The 23,499-nt window shown below is 37.5% G+C and overlaps 1 protein-coding gene across 2 annotated transcripts in view; it reads left to right on the top strand.

Moving 5' to 3' along the window:
* Nucleotides 1-18,334, top strand: part of FANCB (FA complementation group B) — a 42,009-nt gene extending 23,675 nt beyond the window's left edge. The window contains exons 7-9 of one of the 2 annotated variants that reach the window (XM_032285937.1): nucleotides 12,512-12,942; nucleotides 13,058-13,284; nucleotides 18,220-18,334. In XM_032285937.1, coding sequence (XP_032141828.1) covers nucleotides 12,512-12,942; nucleotides 13,058-13,284; nucleotides 18,220-18,222 — 661 coding nt within the window. In that variant the 3' untranslated portion in view covers nucleotides 18,223-18,334. Of the gene's footprint in view, nucleotides 1-12,511; nucleotides 12,943-13,057; nucleotides 13,296-13,802; nucleotides 15,829-18,219 lie in introns of those variants that run through there. The other variant, XM_032285936.1, reaches the window with a different exon arrangement.
* Nucleotides 18,335-23,499: the final 5,165 nt, after the last annotated feature.

Raw genomic sequence — 23,499 nt, 5'->3', positions numbered from 1 at the left:
CCTCCCCAGTAGCTGGGATTACAGGCACGCACCATCATGCCCGGCTAGTTTTTGTATTTTGAGTAGAGATGGGGTCTCGCCATCAAACTCCTGACCTCGGCCTCTCAAAATGCTGGGACTACAGGCATGAGCCACCACGCCCAACCCCATATGTTTTATTTAACCCAATAAGTCCAAAAGATTGTCATTTTAACATGTAATTAGTATAAAAATTATTAATGAGATATTTTGCATTTATTTTTCATACTAAATTTTTAAAATTTGGTGTGTATTTTATGTGTATAACACATCACAATTCCGACTAGCCACATTTCTAAGTGCTTAATAGCCACATGTATCTAATAGCTACTCTCTTGGCTAGCACGGCTCTGGAAGTATCTCTTTTACACAAATGCACTGAGTTAATAATATGAAGAGGATGAGGTTTATGAAATTAAGATGCTGCAGTCTCAGGGTGGAGATAATCAAATAGTATAAAGAACTTTCTAATCAAAACATTTAAAAGTATTAGGGATACTTAGAGACTATTGAACAAAGTGAATAGGTAAAAATTTAGTTAAATAACAAAGTATCTTCCTCTGATAATAGACAGTTTTCTCTTTTGGGCTGCTAAAATTATGGATAGAGAAGTAATGTGCATACCATGTATATTTGCAGTCTAACAAAGAGCTTTTTAGCCAAAACAGGCTAAATACAGGCATTACAGTAACTACACCGAATTTGAGCCACAGATATACAAACAGAGAGAAACCAGGTAGTGCCTTGTAATAGATGATGGCAGTATATTTGAGCAGCCTAACACAGTACTGCTTATCTAGTGGATTTGAGATATGGATTTATTCTTTTGTTTCAGTGAATTTCTAAGCTATTTTGGGCTGGTTGATCATCTGGGTTTTTCTTCTCCTTTCTTTAATGTGGTACTCTATATTAATCAATTTGATATTATAAAACCAGTCTTGCATTCTTGTGATAAGCAGTGTGTCACTGGATTTGGTTTGCTCTCCTTTGGTCAAGAATATTTGCATCTACATTCATGAGTGAAATTGGCTTGAAATTTTCTTGAATACTTGCCTGGTTTTAGTGTGAAGGCTATACTAGTTTATCAGTGAATTGAAGAATGTTTCCTTTTTTCCTGTTCTTTGGAACAGTTTGCATAAATTTGGAATTATCTGCTCTTTGATATTTGGTTTTAGTCGCCTGGAATGCAGTAGAAATCTGGCATTTTCTTTGTAAGGTGACTTTTTTTTTTATTGCATTTTAGGTTTTGGGGTACATGTGAAGAACATACAAGATTGTTGCATAGGTACACACATGCTGCCTTCCTCCCCATCACCTATATCTGGCATTTCTCCCCATGCTATCTCTCCCCAACTCCCCACCCCCTGCTGTCCCTCCCCTATTTCCCCCTACAGACCGCAGTGTGTGATGCTTCCCTCCCTGTGTCCATGTGTTCTCATTGTTCAACACCCACCTGTGAGTGAGAACATGTGGTATTTGATTTTCTGTTCTTGTGTCAGTTTGCTGAGAATGATGGTTTCCAGATTCATCCAAGTCCCTATAAAGGACAGGAACTCATCATTTTTTATGGCTGTGTAGTATTCCATGGTGTATATGTACCACATTTTCTTTGTCCAGTCTATCATTGATGGGGATTTGGGTTGGTTCCAGGTCTTTGCTATTGTACATAGGGCTGCAATGAACATACATGTGCATGTGTCTTTATAGTAGAACGATTTATGGTTCTTTGGGTATATACCCAGTAGTGAGATTGCTGGGTCAAATGGAATTTCTATTTCTAGATCCTTGAGAAATCACCACACCGTCTTCCACAATGGTTGAACTAATTTACACTCCCACCAACTGTGTAAGAGTGTTCCTATTTCTCCACATCCTCTCCAGCAGCTGTTGTCTCCAGATTTTTTAATGGTTGCCATTCTAAGGGGCATGAGATGATATCTCAGTGTGGTTTTGATTTGCATTTCTCTAATGACCAGTGAATGATGAGCATTTTTTCATGTTTGTTGGCCTCATGTATGTCTTCTTTTGTAAAATGTCTGTTCATATCCTTTGCCCACTTTTGAATGGGGTTGTTTGCTTTTTTCTTGTATATCTCTTTTAGTTCTTTGTAGATTCTGGATATTAGCCCTTTGTCAGATCGGTAGATTGCAAAAAAATTTTCCCATTCTGTTGGTTGCCAATTCACTCTAATGATGGTTTATTTTGCTGTACAGAAGTTCTGGAGTTTAATTAGATCTCATTTGCCTATCCTGGCTTTTATTGCCATTGCTTTTGGTGTTTTAGTCATGAAGTCCTTCCTATGCTTATGTCCTGGATGGTTTTACCTACGTTTTCTTCTAGTGTTTTTATGGTGTTAGGTTTTATGTTTAAATCTTTGATCCATCTGGAGTTAATTTTAGTGTAAGGTGACAGGTAGGTGTCCAGTTTCTGCTTTCTGCACGTTGCTAGCCAGTTTTCCCAACACCATTTATTAAACTTTGAGTCCTTTCCCCATTGCTTGTTTTTGCTGGGTTTGTCAAAGATCAGATGGTTGTAAATGTGTGGTGTTTCTTCTGGGGTCTCTGTTCTGTTCCATAGGTCTATGTCTCTGTTTTGATACCAGTACCATGCTGTTTTGATTACTGTAACCTTTTAGTATAGTTTGAAGTCTGGCAGTGTGATGCCTCCGGCTTTGTTCTTTTTGCTTAGGATTGTCTTGGCTATGTGGGGTCTTTTGTGATTCCATATGAAGTTTAAAATGTTTTTTTCCAGTTCTGTGAAGAAGGTCATTGGTAGCTTGATGGAGATAGTGTAGAATCTATAGATTACTTTGGGCAGTGTGGCCATTTTCACAATACTGATTCTTCCTAACCATGAGCATGGAATGTTTCTCCATCTGTTTGTGTCCTCTCACATTTTGTTGAGCAGTGGTTTGTAGTTCTCCTTGAAGAGGTCCTTTACATCCTTTGTCAGTTATATTCCTAGGTATTTTATTCTCTTTGTAGCAATTGTGAACGGGAGTTCACTCTTGATTTGGCTGTTTGTCTGTTATTGGTATGTAGGAATGCTTGTGATTTTTGCACGTTGATTTTGTATCCTGAGACTTTGCTGAAGTTCCTTATCAGTTTGAGAAAATTTTGGGCTGAGACGATGGGGTCTTCTAGATATACAATCATGTCGCCTGCAAATAGAAACAGTTCGACTTCCTCCTTTCCTAATTGAATACCCTTTATTTCTTTTTCTTACCTGATTGCTCTTGCTAGAACGTCCAATACTATATTGAATAGGAGTGGTGAGAGAGGGCATCCCTGTCTAGTGCCTGATTTCAAAGGCAGTTCTTCCAGCTTTTGCCCGTTCAGTATGATGTTGGCTGTAGGTTTGTCATATATAGCTTTTATCATTTTATGATATGTTCCATCAATACCTAATTTATTGAGAGTTTTTTTAGCATGAAGGGCTGTTGAATTGACGGCCTTCTCTGCCTCTATTGAGATAATCATGTATTTTTTTGTCTTTGGTTCTGTTTATGTGATGGATTACATTTATGGATTTGCGTATGTTGAACCAGCCTTGCATCCCCAGGATGAAGCCTACTTGGTCGTGATGGATAAGCGTCTTGATGTGCTGTTGCAATCTGTTTGACAGTATTTTACTGAAGATTTTTGCATCTATGTTCATCATGGATATTGGCCTGAAGGTTTCCTTTTTAGTTGAGTCACTACCTGGTTTTGGTATCAGGATGATATTGGTCTTATAAAATGAGTTAGGGAGGATTCCCTCCTTTTGTATTGTTTAATATAGTTTCAGAAGGAATGGAACCAGCTCCTCTTTGTACGTCTAGTAGATTTTGGCTGTGAACCCCTCTGGACTTGGACTTTTTTTCGTTGGTAGGCTATTGATTGCTGCCTCAACTTCAGCCCTTGTTACTGGTCTTCTATTCAGGGTTCCAACTTCCTCCTGGTTTAGTCTTGGTAGAGTACAAGTGTCTAGGAATTTATCCACTTCTTCCTGGTTTACTGGTTTATGTGAGTAGAGGTTTTTGTGGTAATCTCTGATGGTAGTTTGTATTTCTGTGGTATCAGTGGTGATATCCCCTTTATTGTTCATATGTTCATCGTGGATATTGGCCTAAGATTTCCTTTTTAGTTAAGTCACTACCTGGTTTTGGTATCAGGATGATATTGGTCTTATAAAATGAGTTAGGGAGGATTCCCTCCTTTAGTATTATTTAATATAGTTTCAGAAGGAATGGAACCAGCTCCTCTTTGTACGTCTAGTAGATTTTTATTGCATCTATTTGATTCTTCTCACTTTTCTTTTTGATTAATCTGGCTAGCAGTCTATTTTGTTGATCTTTTCAAAAAACCAGCTCCTGGATTTATTGATTTTTTTGAAGCATTTTTTTGTGTCTCTATCTCCTTCAGTTCTGCTCTGATCTTAGTTATTTCTTGTGTTCTGCTAGCTTTTGAGTTTTTTTTTTATTTATTTATTTATTTATTTTTTTTATTTTTTTTTCCCCTTTATTTATTTTATTGCATTTTAGGTTTTGGGGTACATGTGAAGAACATGCAAAATTGTTGTATAGGAACACACATGGCAGTGTGATTTGCTGCCTTCCTCCCCATCACCTACATCTGGCATTTCTCCCCTTGCTATCTCTCCCCAGCTTCCCACCCCCCACCGTCCCTCCCCTATTTCCCCCCAACTGACCCCAGTGTGTAGTGCTCCCCTCCCTGTGTCCATGTGTTCTCATTGTTCAACACCCGCCTATGAGTGAGAACATGCGGTGTTTGATCTTCTGCTCTCCTGTCAGTTTGCTGAGAATGATGGTTTCCAGGTTCATCCATGTCCCTACAAAGGACCCAAACTCATCGTTTTTGATGGCTGCATAATATTCCATGGTGTATATGTGCCACATTTTCCCTATCCAGTCTATCATCGATGGGCATTTGGGTTGGTTCCAGGTCTTTGCTATTGTAAACAGTGCTGCAAGGAACATTCGTGTGCACGTGTCCTTATAGTAGAACGATTTGTAATCCTTTGGATATATACCCAGCAATGGGATTGCTGGGTCAAATGGAATTTCTATTTCTATGTCCTTGAGGAATCTCCACACTGTCTTCCACAATGGTTGAACTAATTTACACTCCCACCAACAGTGCAAAAGTGTTCCTATTTCTCCACATCCTCTCCAGCATCTGTTGTCTCCAGATTTTTTAATGATCGCCATTCTAACTGGCGTGAGATGGTATCTCAATGTAGTTTTGATTTGCATTTCTCTGATGACCAGTGATGATGAGCATTTTTTCATATGTTTGTTGGCCTCACGTATGTCTTCTTTTGTAAAGTGTCTGTTCATATCCTTTGCCCACTTTTGAATGGGCTTGTTAGTTTTTTTCTTGTAAATCTGTTTTAGTTCTTTGTAAATTTTGGATATCAGCCCTTTGTCAGATGGGTAAACTGCAAAAATTTTTTCCCAATCTGTTGGTTGCCGATTCACTCTAATGATTGTTTCTTTTGCTGTGCAGAAGCTGTGGAGTTTGATTAGGTCCCATTTGTCTATTTTGGCTTTTGTTGTCAATGCTTTTGGTGTTTTGGTCATGAAGTCCTTGCCTACACCTACGTCCTGAATGGTTTTACCTAGATTTTCTTCTAGGGTTTTTATGGTGTTAGGTCTTATGTTTAAGTCTTTAATCCATCTGGAGTTAATTTTAGTGTAAGGTGTCAGGAAGGGGTCCAGTTTCTGCTTTCTGCACATGGCTAGCCAGCTTTCCCAACACCATTTATTGAACAGGGAATCCTTTCCCCATTGCTTGTTTTTGACTGGTTTGTCAAAGATCAGATGGTTGTAGATATGTTGTGTTGCCTTCGAGACCTCTGTTCTGTTCCATTGGTCTATATCTCTGTTTTGGTACCAGTACCATGCTGTTTTGATTACTGTAGCCTTGTAGTATAGTTTGAAGTCTGGTAGTGTGATGCCCCCCGCTTTGTTCTTCTTGCTTAGAATTGACTTGGCTATGCGGGCTCTCTTTTGGTTCCATATGAAGTTTAAGGTGGTTTTTTCCAGTTCTGCGAAGAAGGTCATTGGTAGCCTGATGGGGATAGCATTGAATCTGTAAATTACTTTGGGCAGTATGGCCATTTTCACGATATTGATTCTTCCTAACCATGAACATGGAATGTTTCTCCATCTGTTTGTGTCCTCTCTTATTTCGTTGAGCAGTGGCTTGTAGTTCTCCTTGAAGAGGTCCTTTACATTCCTTGTTAGTTGTATTCCTAGGTATTTTATTCTCTTTGTGGCAATTGTGAATGGAAGTTTGTTCTTGATTTGGCTCTCTTTAAGTCTGTTATTGGTGTATAGGGATGCATGTGATTTTTGCACATTGATTTTGTATCCTGAGACTTTGCTGAACTTGCTTATCAGTTTCAGGAGGTTTGGGGCTGAGACGATGGGGTCTTCTAGATATACAATCATGTCGTCTGCAAATAGAGACAATTTGACTTCCTCCTTTCCTATTCGAATACCCTTTATTTCTTTTTCTTGCCTGATTGCTCTGGCTAGAACTTCTAATACTATATTGAATAGCAGTGGTGAGAGCGGGCATCCTTGCCTGGTGCCACATTTCAAGGGAAATGCTTCCAGTTTTTGCCCATTCAGTATGATATTGGCTGTTGGTTTGTCATAAATAGCTTTTATTATTTTGAGATACGTTCCATCGATACCTAGCTTATTGAGTGTTTTTAGCATAAAGGGCTGTTGAATTTTGTCAAAGGCCTTCTCTGCATCAATTGAGATAATCATGTGGTTTTTGTCTTTGGTTCTGTTTATGTGGTGAATTACATTTATAGACTTGCGTATGTTGAACCATCCTTGCATCCCCGGGATGAAGCCTACTTGATCATGGTGGATAAGCTTTTTGACGTGCTGTTGCAATCGGCTTGTCAGTATTTTATTGAAGATTTTTGCATCTATGTTCATCATGGATATTGGCCTGAAGTTTTCTTTTCTTGTTGAGTCTCTGCCGGGTTGTCGAATCAGGATGATGTTAGTGTCATAAAATGATTTGGGAAGAATTCCCTCTTTTTGTATTGTTTGGAATAGTTTCAGAAGAAATGGTACCAGCTCCTCTTTGTATGTCTGGTAGAATTCAGCTGTGAACCCATCTGGACCTGGGCTTTTTTGGGGTGGTAAGCTCTTAATTGCTGCCTCAACTTCAGACCTTGTTATGGGTCTGTTCAGGGTTTCGGCTTCTTCCTGGTTTAGGCTTGGCAGGAGGCAAGTGTCCAGGAATTTATCCATTTGAGTTTTTTTGATCTTCCTCCTCTAGCTCTTTCAATTTTCATGATAGGGTTTTGTTTTTGATCTTTCCTTGCTCCTTGTGTGGGCATTTATTGCTATAAATTTCCCCCTTGACACTGCTTTAAAGGTGTCCCAGAGATTCTGGTGAGTTGTGTCTTCATTCTGATTGTTTTCAAAGAACATCTTTATTTCTGCCTTCATTTCATTGTTTATCCACCTGACACTCAGAAACAAGTTGTTCAGTTTCCAAGTGGTTGTGCGGGTTTGAGTGTGTTTCTTTATCCTGAGTTCTAGTCTGATTGCACTGTGGTCTGATAGACTGTTTGTTATGATTTCTGTTCTTTTGCATTTGCTGAGGAGTAATTTGCTTCCAATGATGAGGTCAATTTTAGAGTAAGTGTAATGTGTTGCTGAGAAAAACGTATATTCTGTGGATTTGGGGTGGAGTGTTCTATATAGGTCCACTTGGTCCAGCTCTGCATTCAAGTCCTGGATGTCCTTGTTAATTTTCTGTCTCATTGATCTGCTTAATACTGACAGTGGAGTGTTGAAGTCTCTCATTATTATTGTGTGGGAGGCTAAATCTCATTTTAGGTTGTTAAGAACTTGCTTTATGTATCTGGGTGCTCCTGTCTTGGGGGGCGTATATGTTTAGGATAGTTAGCTCTTCCTGTTGGATTGATCCTTTTACCATTATGTAGTGTCCTTCTTTGTCTCTTTTGATCTTTGTTGGTTTGAAGTCCATTTTATCAGAGATTAGGATTGCAACCCCTGGGGCTTTTTGTTCTCCATTTGTTTGGTAAGTCTTCTTCCATCCCTTTATTTTGAGTCTATGTGTGTCTTTGTATGTGGGATGGGTTTCCTGAGTACAGCACACTGATGGGTCTTGACTTTTTACCCAGTTTACCAGTCTGTGTCTTTTGATTGGGGCATTTAGGCCATTTACATTCAAGGTTAATATTGTTATGTGGGTATTTGATCCCGCCATTTTGTTACTGGCTGTTTTTCTTTCCTATTAGTTGACTCATTTTCTTCATTGCGTTTTTGGTCTTTGCCAGCTGGTTTGCTTTTGCAGTGACTGGTACTTGTTCCTTTCCATGCTTAGTGTTTCTTTCAGGAACTCTTGTAGGGCAGGTTTGGTGGTGATGAAATCTCTTAGTAATTGCTTGTCCATAATAGATTTTATATCTCCTTCACTTACGAAGCTTGGTTTGGCTAGATATGAGATTCTGGGTTGAAAGTCCTTTTCTTTAAGGATGTTGAATATTGGCACCTACTCTCTTCTGGCTTGTAGGGTTTCTGCAGAGAGATCTGCTGTGAGTCTGATTTGCTTCCCTCTGCGGGCGACCTGACCTTTCTCTCTGGCTGCCCTTGGCATTTTTTCCTTCATTTCAACCCTGGTGAGTCTGGCGATTATGTGCATTGGGGTTGCTCTTCTTGAGAAATATCTCTGTGGAGCTCTCTGTATTTCTTGAATTTGAAATTTGGACTGCCTTGCTAGGCTTGGGAAGTTCTCTTGGATAATATCCTAGAGCATGTTTTCCAGCTTGGATTCATTCTCCCCATCATATTCAGGTACACCAATCAAGTGTAGATTAGATCTTTTCACATAATCCCATATTTCTTGGAGGCTTTGTTCATTTCTTTTCACTCTTTTTTCTCTTGTCTTGCCTTCTCTTTTTATTTCACTGAGTTGATCTTCAATCTCTGATATCCTTTCTTCTGCTGGATCAATTCGGCTATTAAACCTTGTGTTTGCTTCACATAGTTCTCCTGTTGTGTTTTTCAACTCCATCAAGTCGTTTATGTTCTTCTCTAAGCTGGTTATTCTAGTTAGCATTTCATCTAACCTCTTTTCAAGGTTTTTGGTTTCTTTGCATTGAGTTAGGATGTGTTCCTTTAGCTCAGAAAAGTTTATTATCCACCTTCCGAAGCCTGTTTCTGTCAATTCGTCGCACTCTTTCTCAGTTGTGTTGTGTTTCCGTGTTGTTGAGGAATTGTGATCCCTTGAAGGAGAAGAGGTGTTCTGGTCTTTGATGGTTTCATCTTTTTTGCACTGTTTTTTTCCCAGTTTTGTGGATTTACCTGGCTGCAGCCTCAGGGAGCTGCTTGATGAGGTCGATTATCTGCCTGTAGAGGCACTACTGGGCTTCTAGGGACTCCTTCAGGTTACTAGGGAAGCTTCCTGTTCTTTTTTGTTTCCACTGGGGGTTTAGGCCTGCCTCTTCCACTGACCTAGCAGCACTGCTGGGTGGTCAAGAATGCAGTCCCGTTGCTATGTAGGCTTCCTGTGTTTTTTGTTAAAACATGTAGCCCAGCCCCATCCCTCTAATGGTGGGTTGTGCCTTTCCTCCACTGGGCTGGGTCGTTCAGGGTTCATCTCAGACTGTGGCACTGGCTGTGCAACCCACTAGAGTTAGAGCTTCAGCCCTCTGGAGTTTGTCAGGGAGGGTAGGGACCCAACCAGCCACACTCAGCTGTCTTCCCCCTTTTAGCTTCCTCTCTCTCAGGTCATGGGGTAGGGGCCCGCCCAGCTGGTTCATCCATCCATCCTCCCTCTTACAGCTCCCTCTCTCTCCGGGTGGGGGAGGGGGTGATAGCTCGGTCCACAGGCTCTCCAGGCTGACTTTTGGGCTTATGCATCTTTTTAGGTCTGTGTGTCAATCTGAGACACCATCCTGGATTATTATTCAAGTCCACACTTGTAATTCCTGGCATTTGACTGGCAAAGATCCCCTGTTCTGTGTATTGCTGAGGCTTTGGGGGAAGCACTGTATCTGGACCGGTGTGCCAGAGGGGGAGCCTCTGTCTCACCGGTCAGATGCACTTTCTGGGTGAAGCAGCACCCCTCCCCACCTTGGTCTGCCCTGCCTGGGCTTTGCTCACTGTTGGACCAGACCCGTTGAAATACACCTGGTACCTCGGTTGGAGCTAGGAGATCTCTGGATTTCTGCGTCTCTCTCAATGGGTGTTGTGTGCCGGAGTTGTTCTGTTCAGCCATCTTGGAGCAGAGTTATCTGTATTCCTTTCACTAATTTTATCTTCAGTTCTTTCTGTTCAGCTATTTAATCCAGTCATTGAGTTTCTAAGTTTTATTATTATTTATATTGTCATAAGTTTTATTCTTTCTCTTTTAGATCTGCCTGGTAATTTTTATTCTTATATTTTTCATCTTGTCTTTTTTTCATATACTAAGCAGAATTACTTAAAAATGTTTTTATATATAGAAAATTTCAAATGTACAAAGAGAATAGTGTGGTGAACCCTTCTGCCCATAACCCTGCTCCAGTAATTATCAACTAATTGCTAATCTTGTTTCATTTATACGTCCATGCATTCCTCACCGTCCAGCCCCCAGATTATTTTGAAGCACTCAAAGGCATTATGTTATTTCATCTGTAGCTATTCCAGTGTATGTATCTAAAATGTAAGAACTTAAAATATATATCTAATTACACCCTAAAAAATTTATTCCCCCAGTAAATGGTCAAATATACCATTTGTCTGAATTTTAAAATATTTTTTCAGATCATGAGCCAGATAACAACTATAAATTGGACTTGACTGTTCTAAGTCCCTTGTTATCTGTAGGTATCCTTTTTCTGTCTTTTCTTTTTTCTTGCAAACTGTATTTTATAGAAGCCAGGCAGTTTGCCCAGTGAAGTTCTATAAACTGGATTTTTCTGATTACATCCTGTGGTATTGCTTAACATGTTTCTCTGTCTCCTGTATTTTCTCTAAATTAATGGTTAGATCTAGAGACTGGGTCAGAATAATGCCTGAATTTTTGTTAACAGAGTACTTAATAGTATTGCTTTCTTCCATTGGGAGTTATATAAAGTGTGATCATTTTTATTTTGTGATGTTAGCAGCTGTTGATGCTTATTGCTTAGCTCCATTGTTTCAGTAGATTTTACAACATGGTGGTATTCTAAGTCTATTATTGCTGCTTTATTTATTAGCTACAATACTTCTATGAAGAAGAACTCCTTCATGTCAATTATTTAGTTAGACTCTCAAATGTAGTTTGTAATTTAGAAATCAGAATTTGAGTGCAAGAGGTGCTTATTTATCTTGAGTGGGTTATTGCTTCTAGGCCTTTTTAGTAAGCAGAGGTAGAAAATAGGTTTTTTGCTAGTTTGGTTTGTTGTGGTTTGGTTTGTTTAGAGATAAAATATAGTGTAAGTCCATGCTGATACTTCCAATTCAGATTAAGGACTTTAAGATTTTACTTAATCATCATGATGTAAAAACTTCAAGGTTTTTACTTATCATCATGATGTATCTTCTTTCTCCCCTGTTGAAAATCCCAATTCTCAAAAAGAAAAAAAACCCAGAAAATCCCAATTCTCTGTCGCACCTACTACATAATTACTCTACAGTATATATGTAATGTTCATAAAACCGCACTACAAACAAAAAAATAGTTCAATTAGTGCAAATTAAGATTTTTGAGTTCTTTTTAAATCTTTAGTATAACCCATTAGACATACAGTCAAATTCCTGTATTAAAGGAGTTTTCTGTATTAAATGCCTACATTAAAGTCCTTTCTTTGGTCATGTCACCATTCTTACCTCATTTTACTTGACAAACTTTGACAGTGCTGGAATGTACTATAACAAGCCTGCATACATTTGTAAATTATTATAAATGTAGATATGGAAAGAATTCCTGAGGGATAAACAATATTCTCAATGAAAAAGCAGATTTTATTCAAGTCATTTAGAGGAACATAAAATACAATTTTTAGTTTAGAGCTATTTGCATTCTAAGGTATTACCTAAATAAATTGTTAAAAAATAGCAAGTAGGTTTTTTCTTGTTTAGAGAGAAGAGAAAAAAAAGACCTACCTCAAAAATAAAATCCTGGCATTATTTTGCCATTCATTTATCTTAAAAAAAGTTTTTTCTTACTTTATCTTACTATAATTTCTAATGCCATTCTTCTATCTTAAAAATTTTAGTTTCCTAAAACCTAGCATATTTACAATGTTTTTGCTTGCCTTTTTAAAGAGAATTGTTATCACAGGACCTTTAAAAATGTGTTTGACTTTTAATCTTAACTTTCTGATATATTTTACATTTGAAATAATGTTTTCTAGGAAAGGAAAGAATAAGCATTTTTTTTTTACTGTTGTTTATATGACATTTAATTATCAATTTGATTTTAAAGAATGAGCTTTTAGATTAAACCAAAATCTGGGTTTTTTACAGGTCCCTGAATGATGCGACTTTGTCACTGTTAATGGATCAAGCCCATGGCTCTGGATTTCGGCTTCTTAAGTGCCAAAATAGAGTGATTAAGTTGAGTACAAGACCTTTCCCAGCACCATACTTGATGCCATGTGAAATAGGATTGGAAGCAAAAAGGGTCAAATTGACCCCTGATAGCAAGAAAGAGGAAAGCTTTGTTTGTGAACACCCATCTAAGAAAGAGTGTGTACAGATAATTACTGCTATAACATCTCTTTCACCACTTTTAGCATTCAGCAAATTTTGTTGCACTGTACTGCTACAAATTATGGAGACGGAGAGTGCTAACTGCCTTAAAAATCATTATGTTGTGTGTGGCAGAGTTGTTTTAAGTCTAGAAGATCTTTCAGCTGGGAAGTACCTACTGACATTTCCAAAGAAGAAACCTATAGGTAATTTTCTTGGCATTTTAAAATTATATATTTAATTGAATTAGAAAATTTTAAGAATTCTGTTTATCTGATAATGGACAGAGTTTAATTATAGAGCTTGTGACTCCTTTTGTAGAGCACATGGAAGATCTTTTTGCACTTCTCGCAGCATTCCACAAATCTTGTTTTCAAATCACATCACCTGGCTATGCCCTGAATTCAATGAAAGTTTGGCTCTTAGAACATATGAAATGTGAAGTAATCAAAGAATTTCCAGAAGTATACTTTTGTAAAAGGCCAGGAAGTTTCTATGGGACACTCTTCACCTGGAAACAAACAACACCATTTGAAGGGATTTTAATAGTCTGTTCCAGGTAATGCACATTAAATTGTAATCAGTACAGAGAAGTTAGTATGTATACGTGTGATCAATGTATGGTTCAACTGTGATCCACATGTGGGGTTCAGTATTATTGAGAAATATGTCAGAGCCATGGCCTAGTGTGAATGGACACATTGGCTTCATTTATAAACTGAAGATCTCTGTTTTAATTTTATGTTTGTTTTTGGCTTTTTTTAGTGCCTAGTAATTATTTTTGGATTTCCCATTACCTCTTCTCCACAATAAAATTTAAAAAAATAATATATTGACCTTATTACTCAGCAAAAAAATATTTTAATTGGAAACAATCTGATTGACTTGATATGGGATATGTATATCTGATTGCTGTAGTCTAAATTTTATCAATGCTCACATGCATAATTGGTTCTATTTATCATTATGGTGTTGATAAATGAATATTGATTACTGCAGTATATTGTAATGACTGCTTTGTGCTGTCCTAACTTTTGTAATATTATGTTTTTTTTTTTAATTTTAGGAATCAAACAGTTATGTTCCAGTGCCTTCATAATCTCATCAGAATTCTTCCTATAAACTATTCCCTCAAAAATCTAAAATCAGGAAGTGAGAATTTCCTAATTGATAATATGGCATTTACTTTGGAGAAGGAACTAGTCACCCTTAGTTCTCTTTCTTCTGCCATAGCTAAATATGAAAGCTATTTTGTACAAAGCTGTGAAGTGAGCAAAGGAAAGAGTAGTGTCATCGCGGCTACTTTATCAGACAGAAGGGAGGAAATCCATCCCTACAGAAAAAAACTTCAGAGAGAAAAGAAGAAAATGTTGCAAACGAACCTAAAAGTGAGTGGTTCCCTTTACAGAGAAATAACTTTCAAAGTAGTTGATGTTCAATTGAAATCAGACTTTGCTGCACAGAAACTGAGTAATTTATAATTATAATCTCAATTTGATCATAGTTTAAAATATGTTTTCACCATCACATAAGATGTTGGTTCTACTTGCTACATGCCTCCTTTGTAAAAATAAACACTGAGGCTTACTGTAGTAGAATCTTCAGTTTTGATGATGCATAAAATAAACATAGGCGGTTCTCAATTAGGGCCATTTTAGGTCCCTCTCCTCTACCCTTAAGGGGCATTTGGCTATGTTTGGAGATATTTTTTTTTTTGGTTGTCAGAAGTTGTGGAGTCAGGAAGGGGTGAGGCAGGGGTGCTATGGGCGTCTAGTAGATAGAGGAAACCAGAGATGCTACTAAACCTCCTGCTATGCACCAGACAGCCCCCCTACAACAACGAATTATCCAGCCCAAAACGTCAGTAATGCAGAGGTTGAGAAATCCTGTCTTAGAATTACTTAAGAGAAGACTGAAATGGCATAATAGTATTTTGGTCTAAATCTTTTAAAAACTTCATTTCTTTCTTGCTGTCTGCTTAGTAAAACCTAGCCTGTAAAAATATACTTCAGATAGATGAATTAAGCAAGGTGGTCAGGATCCACAATTTTCTGAAATATCAGTATTTCTCCTACAGAAATTTAAATGGCAGATTGTCTGGGTGAGACCATTAAAATTAAAGTTTTTTAAAACCCTTGTCAATTTGAATGTTATTAGAAAGCTGCCCAGAAATTATACAATTTCTGGGCAGCTTTCTATAAGAATGTGAAAATTGTAAGACATTTTTCTGAAAAGCATATCTCTTTCAAAAAGCTAAGTATACCTCACAGGCTACTGTTTAAATTAAAAAATGAAAATGCTTTTAAGCTATCTGAAATTCCAACTCTAGGCAAAGTTAAAATATGAAATTCTGATTAAAGTAACGTAAAGAATATGGTACTCCTTAGGGACTGAGAAATCTAAAAATAAATGGAAATTCACTTCAGTTAAGAAGTGATTTATAACGGGTCCAGTGAGATACATTTCAAAGGGATAAAAATTTAAGCTAGTCTTTTCTTTGAAAAATAAGAATTCTGAAATAATAAGAGAGCATCAGAAGAAAGAAAAAGACACAAAAGGATATGGGCCAAAATAAATGTTCCTGATCCTTTTTGCTCTATAATCCCTAAGTGAGATGCAGGTTTCCATCTCAGTTGAAAGAAATAAAGATGATTATAGAAAGTGACATCTTGTGCTTGTAGCTGTGAAGTGCTAATTCTCTCATGCCTTAGAAATGCTTATACCTAATGATCTTGTGATGCACATGGTTTTAGAGAATATAGGCTATTAGTTTCTTGTCTTGGTTTTTATGATTGTCCGTGTAATAGGGGACCTCCAATGGATTTCTAGTAATCCATTGCAAATTGAGATAGAACTCTACAGCTCTGTCCCTATGAAATGTCAATGGAAAATATTTCAGACTTTCTGCAAATGGAAATGGAATAAGTTCAGGATTAATTGTGGAAATCTAGAAAGAGTAATGTGTCATGTGCTGTCTGTTGAAACTGCCCATGACATGTTCTGAAAGAACAACCAAATATAAAATATAGGAAGTAAATTGTAAAGTAGAGGTGATGAAAAAACTAAACAGTCATGTTAGTAGGGTTGCTTAGAAAAAAACAAACTAAACAGGATTTAATTGTAATAGTTTATGTGTAGGGAAGTTAAGATACTAAAAATTAGCATATTGCTTATTTTTTAATTATCAATGCAACCAAAAGATGCAGATATGCCAAATAACTTACAAGTGAATTTTGTACTCCAGTATTTTTTTTAACTGACTATAAACTAGAAAAGTCAAAGTTGAAGAAATGGCATTGTGGCCACTTTCATGATTCAGTTGTCTTTTTGCATCTACAAGCATATTTTATTGAACTCTCTTGAGTTCAATCCATTCTCCTGCCTCAGCCTCCCAAGTAGCTGGCATTACAGGTGCCCACCAACACGCCTGGCTAACTGCTGTATTTTTAGTAGAGATGGGGTTTCACCTTGTTGGCCAGGCTGCTCTTAAAGTCCTGATCTCAGGTGATCCGCCCACCTCAGCCTCCCAAAGTGCTGGGATTACAGGCGTGAGACACTGCGCCCAGCATAACCTTTTCAATGATAACATATATGTGCTAAAACATGAGTGGTTGCCTTTTAGTATATACTAGGGAATGAAAGATAACCCTTTCTAACTTCATTCTAACCTCCATTAAAAAACAACGTGATGATAATTTTAGTAGGTTTTTTTGTGAGCCTGATGAGATGGGTAAGATTTAGAATGACTAAGTAATTTGGTTATGTCAAGTGCAATAATAAAATCATCTTACAAATTATTCCAATAGGAAATCAATATGCTTTAATACTGGAAAGATTCTGGTAAAAGTAGTAAGTACACTGGGAGTGGGATGGGGGTAGGTGGTGATGGTGGTAGAATCTGAAGGAGACCAGGACCAGATGTGTTCTTAATAGTCTGCAAAATCTTAAGAAAAACTGAGCATGCAGCACGTGTGTTAGGCTCAGGAAGGGTGGGTAGGGCTTGGTATGCAGGCTAGTCAGGTGTTTCCTGAAGCCAGTGCCAGCTAGAAGGGGAATTAGCCAGTAAATATAAATAGTAGGAAAAAGAATTATCCACAAGATTTAGGGAAAGTGTTAAAGAAAATTATAATCCATACTTTATTACCAATTTTCTGTGGCATGCTGGGTAATGTCAATAGTGAATATTTATTGATCATTGTGTGCCAGATATTGATCTGAATGTGTAGCCCATATGATCCTTACAACCTTATAAAACTGTTTCCCAGGATAGTAGCTATGAGTCACATAGGACTATTTATATTTAAATCAATTAAAATACAATAAGGTTATATGTTTAGTTCCTTAGTTGATCCTAGTCACATTTAAGCTGCTCAGTAGCCACATGAGGCTAGTGGCTACCATTTGGTCAGTGCAGAGTAGAACATTTCCAGAATCACAGAAAGTTATGTTAGGCAATGCTGTTATAAGATGTATACTATTAACTATCTCTATTTATTGATAAAGAGACTGAGACCAAGATAGGTTAAATAATATATCCAAAGTCATATAGCTGCTAAGGAACAGAGCCAGGATTCTAATCATCCAGTCTAGGTGTAGAACCTTTGCTCTTTCACCACCATGCTATTCTGTGTCAGTTTGTAGTAAAACACTGCCATGTCTTGACAGTTTTATATTACCAAAATCTATTTATTGTTAAAAAGGGAAAGTTGCACATAATACACAATTCTATAAAAGTATAAAGCTGTTAATATAATTGAATTGTTAGGGAAAATGTGGGCCACATCATCCAAAATCCTGTAATGAGCAAGTTATTAGAATTGGTTGATGGCTCCAGCTAAGTGTTATCTCTTGACTCCTTCCCTCCAATTATGTCTAAATACCTGTGTGTCTGTTTGCTATTTCCTCTCAGTTTTCTTTGTTAGAACCACCAGTCTCCAGAATTATTGCATTACCATTGCTGGTTCATGTTTTGGGGTTTTTTAAAATGAAAGCGTCAATTCTCTAAATAGCCTTTTGTTAGTTTCTCTTTGAGACATGTCTAGGTCCTGAGCTGAAGTGTTTGTCAGTGGCTAGCGATCACTGCAGTTGAGGGCTTGGGATTCCAGGGAAAGATGCAGGGTGTCTAGCCAGGAAAACTTACATTTTTATTCTCTATGAGTACTACAGCACTTGAGAAGAAAAGGAAGTAGAATTCAGTTTTCTATTTGTACCCTTTGCCTACTCTAATCATTCCAAGTGATATGCCTGTAGAAAACATTTCACCTCTGGTGCCTGGCAACAGAGCGAGACTCTGTCTCAAAAAAAAAAAAAAGAAAAAGAAAAGAAAACATTTCACCTCTTGTAAATTATCAATAGTGTATAAAGTAGAAGGGAATATAGAGATCTTTCTTTCATTCAATCATGTGTCTATAGAGGTTTCATTGAATATATTCTCATGCACATCTAGGTGCCAGAGATAGATAAATTTAAGACTCTTCTTGAAGTAGTATTTTAATATAATGGTGTTTTACCTCATGATTCAGAAAGAAATATCTACACAAAGAAAGAAGTTCAAATCAAAGCACTTTGAATAGCAGAAAGGGGTCTGAAATATTTAAATCATGATTTTGAAGTATTTCTTGATTGAAAAATTGGTTTATTATATTGGGGAACCATAAAATAATTATATTTAAAGCTTTTTAGAAATAAAATTTGTTGTAACAATTTAAATAACATAAGCATGTACATTAAAGCAGATAACTTTTAAAAATTGATTACCTGAATTATTTTGCCCTATTTATTTATTTAGTGTAGTTGAAAAACATTACATTTACCGTCCTAACAATTTTTAAGCATATAGTTCTATAGTGTTAAATATGCTCATGTTATTGTATAGCAGATCTCTAGAGCTTTTTCATCTTGCAAATCTGAAACTCTATACCTATAGAGCATTAATTACCTCTCTCTTTTCCACCAGCTCTTGGCAACCACCTTTCTACTTTCTATGATTTTAACTACTTTAGATACTTAATATGAGTGGAATCATACAGTATTTATATTTTTGGACTTGGCTTATTTTACTTAGCACAGTGTCCTTGAGGTTTATTCGTATCATAGCTTGTGACAGTATTTCTTTCTATTTAAAGCTGCATAGTATTCCATTGTGTGTATATATATCACATTTTGTTTATCTGTTCATCTGTTGATAGACATTTAGGTTGCTTCCACTTCTTGGCTATTATGAATAATACTGCAATAAACATGGGTGTGCAAATAACTTTTTGAGATTCTATTTCCAGCTTTTTTGGATATATACACAGAAGTGAGATTACTAGGTCATATGTTAATTTTATTAATTTTTTGAGAAACCTCTGTACTATTTTTTATAATAACTACACTATTTTACATTCCCACCAACAGTGTACAAGGATTCCAATTTCTCTGTGTCCTTCCCAACACTTATTATTTTCTGTTGTTTTGATACTAGCCGTCCTAATGGTTGTGAGGTAATGAATTATTTTGCCCTTGAGAGACCCTGGGTAGCCTTTTGAGTTTCCAGTTCAGTCACTTTTCTTTCTCTACATCAGTAGTTCTTAAAATGTGGTCCTGGAAGGAATAGCATCAGTGACATCTGAGAATTTATTAGAAATGCTAATTGTTGGGCCCTATCTCAAACCTGCTAAATCAGAAACAGAGTTGGGCGTGGTAATCTATCTTAACAAGCCCTCTAGGTTATTCTGATACACACTCAAGTTTGAGAACTGCTGCTCCACACTAAATAATTCTCAGCCATGGTTGTATATAAGAATCACCCAAGGGCTTCTTAAAATGTTTTTCTGATCTTAAGCCCCACCTCAAAGAAAGATTTTGATCCATATGGTTTAGGGAGGTTTTGCCTTGAGCCTTGGCATCAGTTTAAAAACTCCCTAGGTTTTGTTTGTGTTTTTTTGAGACAGTGTCTCACTGTTTCCCAGGCTGCAGTGCAGTGGCACAATCTCGGCTCACTGCAGCCTCCACCTCCCGAGTTCAAGCAATCCTCCCACTTCAGCACCCTTGAGTAGCTGGGACCATGGGTACACACCACCATGCCCGGCTAGTGTGTGTGTGTGTGTGTGTGTGTGTGTGTGTGTGTGTGTTTTGTTTTGTTTTGTTTTGTAGAGACAGGGTTTCACCATGCTGCCCAGGCTGGTCTGCCTGGGCTCAAGCGATCTGCCTCCCAAAGTGTTGGGATTTTAGTTGGGAACACAGGCATGAACCACACACCCAGCCTCCCCTGGTGATTGTACAGCCAGAGTTAAGAGCCACTGCCATACAATCAGCTTGACCATTTCAGGGTGCAGGGCTTCATGGATTTTTCTTTTTTAGTAGCATCATTGTCTTAATGTAATAGTGCTTCTCAGACTTTAACATACATACTATCACCTGGAGATCTTGTTGAAATCTATTTTGTGATTCAGTATAGTCTAGGGTGGGACCTGAGACTGCATTTCTAACAAGCTCACAGTTGATGCTGATTCTGCTGGTTCATGGGCCCCACTTTGAGACTCAAGGTAATAAGTAACCCTCATCAAAGTCAAGGCTTTTGTTTTGGGGGAAATTGAAGTATTTAAATAGAGTTTTGTTGTCATTCCAAAAAGTCTTCACCATCTGATGTGTTCTCTGAATGGATAAATACAAGGTAATCCATGTTTACTTGTGTTGTGCTTTCATTGATAGAAATTTTGTACCAAAGTATTTCCCTGCATTATCTGTGTTCCAGCATCTTTGGTGATGAACGGAAAATGAAAAGATACATGAACTTAATCTTTTACATTTTACCATTTAGGTTATTGTTCATGCCTTATGTAAATAATCATTGTGGAAGGATATGTTTTCTTTAATTCCTAAAATGAGAAATTACTGTGAACACTGAAGCAATGGGATGATGATGATTGTACAATGCCTAATATCCTTTATTCATTAGGAATTACACTGAAAGAAAACCCAACTCGAAACAGATGTACACATGAGAGACATATAAGCTTTGTTGTAACCAGTGGACAGCATTCAAGCTTGAGTCAGTTTGATTCAACAGCTAGCAGGATATTAAGGAGATTGTCAGCTTCCTCCTAAAGTTGCCCTGCCCCATGTATGGAAGGGCTGCAACACTTAAAGGATACACATCTGCACACCACTCCATCTAGAAGAGAGCATTATAGAAAAGTGAGGAAACTTCTTCTCCAAAGGAAGATCTTCCCTCATGTCTTACTGCCCCACATTCATTCACACATTCAATCCTGAACTAATATCTGTGGCCAGTTGAATACCCTGTATTAATTGGCTTAGACTTGAGGATAGAGAGGGAGACTTCACATTTTACTGTCTACTATTACTGCAGTTTTTTATATAGGCGTTTGTTTATAGGTTGAACTATGTCCCCCCAAAAAAGAGATGCTAAGGTTCTAACTCCTGGTACCTCAGAATGTGGCCTTGTTTAGAAATAGGGTTGTTGTAGATGTGGTTGAGATGAGGTCATACTGGAGTAGGGTGGGTTGCATTTCAATGACTGGTGTCTTCTTAAGATGGCCATGTTAATACAGAGACACAAGGAAAATGCTCATGACAAGGCAGGGACTGAAGTTATATAGCTGCCAGCCAAATATTGCTGGCAATATTTGATCATGTAGATCATCCGAAGGTAGGAAGAAGTAAGAAAGCTTTCAGAGGGAGCCTGGTCCTGTCAACAGCTTGATTTCAGACTTTTAGCCTCCAGAACTGAGAAACAATAAATTTCTGTTGTTTAAACCACCCAAGTTTTGGTATTTTATTACAGCATCCCTAGGGAACTAGTACAACATTCATTACTTGTAGAAATTAGAAAACCAAGGGTATGTTGGAAGAAGGAAGGTAGGTTATTCTAAAGTGAACAAAAAAACAGTGTGATGTTTCCAGAGGACTATAAACATGATTGTTAGTGGTCAGTCTGTCCTAAATACTTTTTAATTTTTTTTAGTTTTTCTCATCTTCATTGCTACTCCCTACTTCATGCTGCTATTATTTCTTATGTGGACTATTTCAGCAGCTTCCCAACTTGTTTCCTTATTTTTACTCTTGCTTCCTTCTAGTCTTGGTCTACAAACTGCAGCCATGGTTGTCTTCTCAAAGCACAAGTCTGATCATCCACTGCTGAAAAACTATTCATCATCTTTCCACTGTTTCAGTGTTCATTCAATGGCTTCCCATTACTTTTAGAATGAAGATCAAATTCCCTATGTGGCATGCAAGGTATGGTGTCCTCTAGCCTACCTCTTGAGTCTATCTAAGATTCCATTCTCCATCTCTGTGGGCTCTAGTTTTTCTTTTATTAATGATTCTTAAAGGGTGGGGAACCAGAATCACTGGAGTTAAATATATGTGTACTTACATGTACACAAAGACATGCATATACAAGCATGCCTTGTTTTGTTGTGCTTCATGTATATTACATTTTTTTTTTTACAAATGGAAAGCTCCGCAACCCTGCATTAAGCAAGTCTACCATTTTTCTGACATAAGGTGCTCATGTTGTGTCTCTGTGTCACATTTTGGCAATTCCTGCAATATTTCAAACTTGTTCTTTATTATTATGTGTGTTATGGTAATCTGTGATCAGTGATTTTTGACACTACCTTTGTAACTGTTCTGGGTGCCACAAACCACAACCATATAAGATGACAAGCTTAATTTATCAATGTGTGTGTTCTGACTGCTCTACCTACTGGCCGTTCCCGTTTCTCTTCTACTCCTCAGACATCCCTATTCTCTGATACACAACACTTATTGAAGTTAGGCCTACAGTGGCCTCTTGAGTATTCAAGTGAAAGGAAGAGTTGCATGTCTCTCACTTGAAATCAGAAGCCAGAAACGATTAAACTTAATGAGGAAGGCATGTTGAAAGCCAAGATAAGCTAAAAGCTAGGCTTCTTGCCACAGTTAGCCAACCCATAATTGCAAGGGAAAAGTTCTTGAAATTAAAAGTGCTATTTCAGTGAACACACAAATGATAAGAAAGCAAAATGGCCTTATCTTTGATAAGGAGAACGCTTGAGTGATTTGGATAGAAGATCAATGTTCTTCTATTACAGTATTTACTTAAGTCAAAGCCTAATCCAGAACAGGCTCTAACTCTCTTCAATTCTGTGAGAGCTGAGAGAGGTGAGGAATTGCAAGGAAAGCTGGAAGATAGAAAAGGTTGGTTCATGAAGTTTAAGGAAAGAAATCCTGTCCATAACAGAAAAGTGTGAGGTGGAGCAGCAGGTACTGATATAGAAGCTGCAGCAAGTTGTCCAGAAGATGTAACTAAGGCCATAAATAAAGGGAGCTATACTAAACATTAGATTTTTAAAGTAGACATAACAGTCTTCTCTAGGAAGATGTTATCTAGGACTTTCATAGCTAGAAAGAAGTCAGTGCCTGGCCTCAAAACTTCAAAGGACAGCCTGACTGTCTTGGTAGGGGCTACTGCAGCTGATGACTTAAAGACAATGCTTATTTACCATTCTGAAAATCCTAGGACCTTAAGAATTATGCTAAATCTATTCTTCCTGTGCTCTGTAAATGAAACCACAAAGCCTGGATGACAGCACATCTCCTTACCACATTGTTTACTGAATATTGTAAGCCCACTATTGAGACCTGCTCAGAACAAAAAGATTTCTGACAAAATATTACTGCTCATCGACAATGTTCCTGGATACCCAAATACATTTTGTAAGGCTATAGCTGCCATAGGTAGTGATTCCTCTGATGGATCTGGATAAAGTAAA

This window comes from Sapajus apella, unplaced genomic scaffold (assembly GCF_009761245.1).
Source record: "Sapajus apella isolate SASKATOON/1434 unplaced genomic scaffold, GSC_monkey_1.0 scaffold17, whole genome shotgun sequence".
In the NCBI taxonomy this organism is placed as follows: domain Eukaryota; kingdom Metazoa; phylum Chordata; class Mammalia; order Primates; family Cebidae; genus Sapajus; species Sapajus apella.
This window is presented reverse-complemented; position numbering and strand designations above follow the sequence as displayed.